We start from the raw sequence: 8,392 nt of genomic DNA, 5'->3' as shown, positions 1-8,392 counted from the left end.
CTTCAGTCGAGCCACTCGCAACGAAACATTTAGAGAGAGAGAAGGCTACGTCGAGGTGATCCTGAGTTTGTATCAGTGTTCGTAATCTTTGTACGTTGAAACGACCCGGGTGAGTTTCTTATGTTCTGAAATGCACTCTCGAACTCGCAAATGTCATCGGCATTGTACGAGACACGAGCAATGTTGCGATTCTTAACAAGAAAAGAAAAACCGGCGAGCGCGTCACCGCCAATGCCGCCATTTTATATCAAGCCGCGACGTATCTTGCGACATAATCATTTTCACGCAATCACGCCGTGGCTCGTCGCCACATATAATTCCACGTCCACCCCGTTCGCCGTCATCCTAATTTGCATCGCATTACAACACGTTACATGTTTGAGTCGATTTAGCACGCGACCACGTCGTGCATCGTACTGCGCCATACCACCCCACGCTATGCCGCGCCGGTAGAGTCTGCGTCCTTGCGCAATTTCTTGTTCCTTTTATTTACAATACTGAAGCGTGCGATCAGATGAGAGCCTGTCATATTCTTACACAAAAATGAAACGCCTAACAGTTCCTCGCTCAGAAATCTATTTTCTTTATCTTGTTTATATCTTTGATTCTAGGCTACCGATTCCTTTTGTCTCCGATAAATATCTTTCTAAAAGCTACGTTTCTTTCTTCGCTGCAAGTGCTGAAAATCCGTATTTCATGTTACATATGCTATATGCTGTGTTCAGCAGAGAAAGCAGCTTTGCAATTATTGCAAACTTCTTCAGTACGATTGGTTTATACATTTAGATCCATAAGGAAGCAATAGCAAGAACCAATCATATTGAAGAATTTTTTACAACAGTTATAAAGTTTCTTTCTCTGCTGAATGCAGTCATAGATTTTCACTACTTACAGTGAACAAGTGCAGTAGTGAGACAGGTCTTATGTGGATATTTTTTTTTATTTTTATAAGTATTTACAAAGAGACTTATTTGACTTTTACATTTACAGTATATACCATGAGCAAAGTAAAGGATTCTCCAACGGACAATGAGACGGAAGAGGAATTTAGTGTGGAGAAAGTCTTAGACAGAAGAATCGTGAAGGGAAAAGTATGTAGAATCTTATCATATCTCATCATTCAATATAAGGTGTCATTTTAATTTTTATTTGGATTACAGGTGGAATATTACTTAAAATGGAAAGGATATTCCAACGACGAAAACACATGGGAACCAGAGGAAAATTTAGATTGTCCGGATTTGATCGCTCAGTTTGAAGACCAACGGAAGAAGAAGGATGGAAGTACATCTGGAAAACGTCACGAAGAAAAGGAACAAAAGAAACGAAAAAGCAATAACACACCGACACCCACTCAGGCCAAGAAAAAGGCAGCAGTGGAAGAAAAGAAGCTGGAAGGTAAAGGGAAGCATCGAAAATTTTTGGTTCTTATTTATTTTTAGCTTTTTGTATCATTTTCCTCATTAAAAAAAATGATATAAAATACTTGAAGCAAACCAATGTTTCAATCTATTGTGAATATGCCTTTAACTTTATAGGATTTGATAGAAATCTGGAGCCCGAGCGTATTATCGGAGCGACAGATTCCAGCGGTGAACTGATGTTTCTAATGAAATGGAAAGGAACAGACGATGCGGATCTGGTACCTGCACGCATTGCTAACGAAAAGTGCCCACAGATCGTGATAAAGTTTTACGAAGAGCGACTCACATGGCATAGCCCAGCTCACGATGACGAAAACTCGACGAAACCTGACCCGGAGTAGCGTCCAGCGTTCTTTCACAATTTATTTTTATCATTGCAAAGTATTTCCCTGTAATAATTATCCTAGATTATTTACGAGTTTTTTAACTTTTGTAGGTAAAAAATAAATATATCAAAGATTTTTCGAACATTAATATAGAATGGTATAATGTAGGAGGAATTGAAGAAAGTTCAAAGATTATTTTAAAGAAAACTACGTACATTATCATCACTTAATAATATGTCTATCTTTGAGGTGTGGAAACGTGAATTTTCAAACAATTACATAATTTTCACCGACACATCTTAAAATGTATTACTTTTTCGTAGATGATATCTTTCAATACATAACATATTTATTAAAAATGTATTTTGAATAGCAGTTTTTTTTTTAATAGCATAGGTTCCTTCTAATTATTTCGTTCTTTTTGTATTTACCATGTAGTCATGTAAAATATTAACCTGTTGCACCTACATAAATTATCTGCTATTTTAATTACTTAAAATATATGCGATTTACTGTTCAAATAAATAAATTAAAATTGATAATTATGTGTAACACGTAAAATAATTTTAATTATTAGTAAAACAGAAATTTAAAAAATAATATAGGAAAAAAATTAGCTTTTTACCTAAATACTAGGTTTCACCATTCCAGCCATTTAATACAAGACTGCTAATTCGATTATAATTCCTCAGAGTTTGTAAGAAATAATTTGCAATAGTGATAGATGGATTCTTGTAATTAATTTCTTTTTTTACATGAAATTCATTTTTTTATATCATTTAATTTTATCTATTGAACATTAAAAAATTTTTTTCTGTTTCAAATTAAAATATTACATTCTAAATGACTGATTACTTTGACTATAAAAAGAGAATTCATATTAATAAGTCCAATGTAAACATTAAATATGTTTAACAATATTGAAATATTAATAAGCTTGCAAAATTAACAAAACTTGAGACAGGCCAATGATAGTACAACGCAGATCGCAACGCGCAATAACTGTTTGAATTCAGTAATCGTCTATTTGACAAGGGATGTGATTGGTTATTTGAATCTTATGTTCGCTGAGGATGAGTCGAAACGTACGAAATTTTGTATTTGGTTTTATAATTTATCAAATTTATTACGCATTGCGATTTGCGTTGTACTCATTGGCCTATCTCATGTTTTGTTAAATATGTTTATATTGAAAATAAATTGTTATGCACAATAATAACATATAAGCAAAATTATAGTGTAGTATTATAGTGACGCAAACTTTTTTGCCTAAAAATTTCATAAAGGAGACAAATGCTTATATACACACACACACACACACACACACAAATAATTAAATATTATTCGTTTTAGATTTCATTGTTTACAGTGATCTTCAAATAAAACAGAAGTCATCGGAAAGCAAAGTTTATTGTAATAAAATGTAAAGTTGTTTATGAAATATGTTTATTACATATTCATCGTTTGAATTTTTTAGCCCAATTATTATTAGACGATTGAACAGACTTTCGCTTTTTCCCAAATGATCCTTTCAACCGTTGATGTCGTTTCATTTCCCAATCTATCTGCTTTGCGCTAGCACCGTCACTACTGCTAAAAACGTTACTACCACCGTGCTTTCCCTTTGTTTTATTTTGTTCCTCCAACATTTCAGCGAACTTTTCTGCTGATACGAATATATTGCTATCAATTTCTTTCTTTTCTTTACTTTTCGGACCCTTTTTCGCATTTAATTTTTTATTCAAACTCGAAATTAATTCGTCATCTACAGTCTCTTCGTCTTCGGAACCGTTGAACTCGATATCGCTCAGATTTTCATCATCTATATCTGCAAGATCGATATCGTTTAAATCTTGCAAGTCGTCATCTTCATCAAGATCTTCAGATGCATCATCGATGATGTCGTCATCTTCAGATTGACTAGCATTATCTTCGTTATCCTCGTCATCATCAGAATCTTCATCCGCTTTACCTGTTATAAATGTCATTAGTAAGACCTATTGTTTATAAAATCCTATATACACATACAAAACATTGAAGCTTGAGCAAGTTTCCTTTTAACTCAATGAAATACATTTTATACAAATTCATGCAAAAAAAAACATGTAATTACCTTTCTTCTTCCTAGGTTGGATATCCGCCGCGATATCTAAGTCGTCGAAATCTTGACCGAAATTTTGGCCGCCGCCCATACGATCCAACATATCATTGAACTCTTCACTGTTGACACTGTCTGTGTCTTCGTTATCTTCGTCATCATCTTCTCTCTTAACACTCGTTTTGATCTTATCCTTCTGTTTCAAGTATCGATATAAAAATAACTCGTCCACTGGTATTCGCTCCTCTCTCTCATCGAGATATGCTGCACTATCGACCGGAAGGGATCGTATACCCTTAGGCGTATATCCGGCGCGTTGTGCCAAAGGATCATTCTTTTTCTGCACCTTCTTGGCCTCTAACTTTTTCGGATTCTTAAAAACGTATCGATCCAAAAACCGAATCAACGTCAGATCCTCCAAAGGATCACCTGTATACTCGATCGGTTTTCCTGAAATATAAAAATGCATAAATATGTCGAATAATAGTAAACAATGTATAAATCTGTATAGAAAAAATTTGTATAGAATTTATTACCTTGAATAATTTGATTTGCGAATAAAGAGACGCTCGGGTGGAAATGCCTAGACAACGCTTCAAGTTCGGCGTTGAGTCCTTTGGTTGCACCTGCATACAAAGGATTCCGACAAAAAGGATCGTATGATTTTATAGCTTGCATCTCAACTTTTACGTCGGTCTCTTTCTTCACATCCGACTTCGTTTCGCTATCCGCATCAACCGTGATATTCGATAGCATAATAGAGTTTTCATTTTCTATTACACGAACGTCTTCCGTATCTGATAAACTATCGTTTACTTCACATACATCATTCTCGACTTTAATAGCCTCACATGGTTCAAGCAACATATGTTTTAAGTCTTTGCGTCCTTGAAGAACTTTGGAGATAATGTAGAGCATGGCACATACCATATTCGCAGGAAAATAAAATGTAATCTGCAAGATTCTTTTGATAAAAGCATATGAACGTAATATACTTTGATCCCTCTGAAGAACTCGATACAACAAGTTAAGAAACACCCCATGCTTATTCGCTACTCCTATTTGCCGATCGAATAACTTTCTATAAAAGGCCGAATAAAATCGGTTCGCCTGAGACTCATCCTTGCTTGTTATCTGAAAATGCAATTACAAACTGAAGACACAAATATTCTATATATTGCAACAAATGCTATTTCATGGTACTTACCTGATGCAACAAGTTAAGTGCATTGAGAGAGACATTAAACGACCCAAGGTGTACCACTTTGTAAATAGAATCAATGTGTTCATTTACTATCTTTGAATCTATTTTGGCAAAAGGATATGCTCTACTAACACCCATTAGAATTGCTGCCATCATTCTACTATCAGGTTCCCCTTTCTTCAAACACGCTTTGAAAAATGCAAGGTACACTTCTATCAGTGTAGCAGCTACTCCCTCGTCATTTTTATTCAGAACATATTGCGATAGCAGACATATAGCGTAATACTGAGTACGCTGGCTCACATTTCTTCTAAATAACAATTTTTCAACTTCACGCAAAATTACGAGTTTCATGTTCGGATGTTCATACAGTAGTTTATTTATACAAAATACAGCTTTGGATCCAACTTTACTGCTCGGATCGCCGAGTTTATTCACAAGTAACTCCAGCAACTTGTGCTCCTGTTCGGAGTTATCTATCAACAGACCACTCATTGCAGATATGGCTTTCTCACGGTTTGTATCTACCGTATCTGAAGCTACCGCGGAGAGATTTAGAACAAAACGTTCGTACTGTTCGCGTAGTTGATCCTCGAAATACCAGTGCGCCAACAATCTATTTCTAGCGGTATTTGTCTTAATAATGGAATCTGATTCATTCTCTATATTGAGCTTGTCCAAGTCCTGTTCTCCTAATTTTAATAATTTAAATTTAGGATGCAACAAATCCTCCAGGAAAAGTTCTTTCAACGATGTAATAATCATGCCACATTGATTGTGCTTGGCGCCTCGTACTTGAGATATCAGGGATATCAGACGACTGAGATTATATTTGGGATTATCTTGTACCAGCACTATACTGGCTGCTATTTTATCCGAGGTGGTACCTCGTTGCAATGCAGTTTTTAACCACTTCGTCTCTGAATCATGTGATCTGGATTGTTTCAACTGAAAGGCAGTGGTTTCTGTATCCAGATACCTCTTTCCCTCATCCCTTAAATGCAGAACGTCGGCTTCGGACTTGGAGTGCTTGCAGGGTCCTCCTGCCTTCTGATATTCCTCGTACCATTTCTGTCTAACATCAGTGGTAGTTTCACCAGTAGTGAAATTATCATCGAATTCTTTCTTCATCTCTCTTCTAAGAAAAATTCTGAAATAATTTCCAAAAGAATAATAAATAATATATGCGGTAATTATTTAGAATACGGGGCCTCACCTCCGATTTTGATTAAATTGGGCTCATTCGACGCGTTTTCACTCACAATGAAAGAATCTGGAAAAAAATGCGGCGGTCGACCTCGTGAACCAAGACATCAAGCGTTAAAGTTCGAAATTTTAGAAGTTAAGATACCTGTCATTCTAACTAAATGATCGTGTTCATCAAACTCAACTCGACTCAACTGTGCAGAGTGGATCTGTGAGCGTTCGCTATTATGGATTAGTGATTTAGACAGGTCTAGAAGAATACACCAATAACAACGAGCGCATACAGATCCGTTCCGCAAAGGTTCAATCTACTGAACGCGACCTATGTTTCGAAAATGAACATGCGCTGTGATCGCGCCGCGCGCGTATTCTGTAAGCAGGTAAAATATTACTCTGCAGATTGCAATTTGATCATAATTGTAAAATGCCGTATTCAATACAGCAACTAAACAAAAATCCTTGGCTTGCTGTCCAAGATATAGTTGGAGATGTTAAATTGTGGCCGAAATTTATACGGAAATTGTTCTGGGATCATAATTTAACTGACTACAAACGAATGATTCTTGTCAATTTCGCATATTTAAATGAAATATCAAAAGACTTTTTACATGACATCTTAGCTTTTACGTTAAAGAAAGCATATACAAGAAATCGAAAAGGTAATATCATTTTACCTTTAATTAATTAATGGATTGAATAATATATTATGTAGCATTTGTAAGAATTTTCAAAATTTAAAGGAATTTGGACGACAACGGACGAAGTCGTATATAGCTACAGCGTTTATTTCCACGAAATGTTGAATTTAAATTTTAATCCATATAAAAAAATTAAAAAGGTATACATTTTAAATAACCTATTCTCTGCTTTAAAAATTTATGCAATATCATGCATATATTTACTGCTTTAAACACACCAAAGCACTGCTTTATAAACATAAATTCACTGTTTTAAAAACAACAATTCACTGCTTTAAAAATACAAGATTACTGCTTTAAAAACACAAATTCACTGCTTTAAAAACAAAAATTCACTGCTTTAAAAATACGAGATTACCGCTTTAAAAACAAAAATTCACTGCTTTAAAAATTCTTTGCATTAGCAGTGAATTTGTGTTTTTAAAGCAGTGCTTTTGTGTTTTTAAAGCAGTGAATTTGTATTTTTAGAGCAGTAATCTTGTATTTTTAAAGCAGTGAATTTTTGTTTTTAAAGCAGTGCTCTCATTTTTAAATTCAAATTCTGAATTGGAGTACACTAGGGCAAAAACTTATTGCACTATTTCAGAACTAGTTCAGAATTCTCCGAAAAAGAACAGATCTTACATATGCATAGCACTGCAGCGAGTCAGAATGACAGGTATCTTAACCTCTAAAATTTTGAATTTTAACGCTTGATATCTCGGTTCACGAGGCCGACCGCAGCATTTTTTTTCCAGATTCTTTCATTGTAAGTGAAAACGCATCGAGTGAGCCCAATTTAATCAAAATCGGAGGTGAGGCCCCGTATTCTAAATAATTACCATATATGCATTTAAGTAATATGATGCAATGTGTTCTAAAATATTTATTGTAAAATAAGACTCGTAATTTTGTTGTCACTAATATAAAATAATGTAACGTGTCACACACAAAGAGTAATGCTTACATGTTAACCTTAAAATCATTGATACATAAATCTCTTCTAACAAAAATTATTTTATTTAGATCATTCACTTAAATATGGTTAGCGCAAACATATTTTGCATACAAAGTGCAGTCGATTTATGTGCAAGTACTTTTAATAAATCTTAAATATTTTAATTGATATTTTCCTCAAATTCTAATCATGCAATCACACACGTGTGCTTCAAGCTTCAATGTGATCTTATATTGCGCAATTGCGCATAATGGCGGTGGCATGATAGAACAACCAATCATATTTGGGTCCAAATGCAACCGCGAAATTTGAATACGACATTATGAATTTAATGATATAAATAACATAAAATCATAAAATCACGATTTTCAATAAAGTACAACATAAATATACCTGAAATAATAAAAGTTGAGTAAAAAATTACCCCGCAAATCGCCGGTTCGCGTAACGTAACACGGTAGTGTCGCTGTTCTTGGTCTTAGCATCGAGACACTACCGT

The 8,392-nt window shown here is 34.7% G+C and overlaps 3 protein-coding genes across 6 annotated transcripts in view; 1 reads left to right on the top strand and 2 right to left on the bottom strand.

Moving 5' to 3' along the window:
- LOC108766921 (chromobox protein homolog 1) lies at positions 1–1,945 on the top strand. Of its 4 annotated transcripts, none has more exons than XM_018516484.1 (4): positions 1–109; positions 991–1,091; positions 1,161–1,404; positions 1,539–1,945. In XM_018516484.1, the coding sequence occupies exons 2-4, from the start codon at positions 999–1,001 to the stop codon at positions 1,763–1,765; spliced, it is 564 nt and encodes a 187-aa protein (XP_018371986.1). In that variant the 5' UTR covers positions 1–109; positions 991–998; the 3' UTR covers positions 1,766–1,945. The 4 variants fall into 4 exon arrangements, with proteins under 4 accessions (XP_018371986.1, XP_018371989.1, XP_018371988.1 ...); XM_018516487.1 differs by having other exon boundaries at positions 2–109; positions 1,161–1,398; XM_018516486.1 differs by having other exon boundaries at positions 58–77.
- A 604-nt stretch (positions 1,946–2,549) lies between these two features.
- Noc1 (Nucleolar complex protein 1) lies at positions 2,550–8,005 on the bottom strand. The gene is made up of 5 exons (XM_018516477.1): positions 7,903–8,005; positions 5,056–6,202; positions 4,385–4,982; positions 3,864–4,298; positions 2,550–3,722 (listed from the first exon to the last, which is right to left on the bottom strand). The coding sequence occupies exons 2-5, from the start codon at positions 6,181–6,183 to the stop codon at positions 3,208–3,210; spliced, it is 2,676 nt and encodes an 891-aa protein (XP_018371979.1). The 5' UTR covers positions 6,184–6,202; positions 7,903–8,005; the 3' UTR covers positions 2,550–3,207.
- The window catches only part of ifc (delta4-sphingolipid-FADS-like protein ifc), a 12,540-nt gene continuing 9,498 nt past the window's right edge, over positions 5,351–8,392 (bottom strand). The window contains exon 7 of the transcript XR_001940401.1: positions 5,351–5,362. The gene's annotated coding sequence lies outside the window, so the exon portion shown is untranslated. The remainder of the gene's footprint in view (positions 5,363–8,392) is intronic.

The sequence above is a fragment of the Trachymyrmex cornetzi genome, unplaced genomic scaffold (assembly GCF_001594075.2).
Source record: "Trachymyrmex cornetzi isolate Tcor2-1 unplaced genomic scaffold, Tcor1.1 scaffold64, whole genome shotgun sequence".
NCBI lineage: Eukaryota > Metazoa > Arthropoda > Insecta > Hymenoptera > Formicidae > Trachymyrmex > Trachymyrmex cornetzi.
Note: the sequence above shows the minus strand (reverse complement) of the source record. Positions and strands in the feature narration are given on the sequence as shown.

What these genes read in the sequence shown, in the direction of transcription:
- Noc1 (XM_018516477.1), bottom strand. Translation starts at nt 6,183, where the DNA reads ATGAAGAAAGAATTCGATGATAATTTCACTACTGGTGAAACTACCACT. An exon ending in CACTTAACTTGTTGCATCAG is followed by an intron (nt 4,983 to 5,055) that starts GTAAGTACCATG and finishes TTGCATTTTCAG; the next exon opens with ATAACAAGCAAGGATGAGTC. An exon ending in CCAACCTAGGAAGAAGAAAG is followed by an intron (nt 3,723 to 3,863) that starts GTAATTACATGT and finishes CATTTATAACAG; the next exon opens with GTAAAGCGGATGAAGATTCT.
- LOC108766921 (XM_018516484.1), top strand. Translation starts at nt 999, where the DNA reads ATGAGCAAAGTAAAGGATTCTCCAACGGACAATGAGACGGAAGAGGAA. An exon ending in GAAGAATCGTGAAGGGAAAA is followed by an intron (nt 1,092 to 1,160) that starts GTATGTAGAATC and finishes TTTGGATTACAG; the next exon opens with GTGGAATATTACTTAAAATG. An exon ending in AAAGAAGCTGGAAGGTAAAG is followed by an intron (nt 1,405 to 1,538) that starts GGAAGCATCGAA and finishes TTAACTTTATAG; the next exon opens with GATTTGATAGAAATCTGGAG.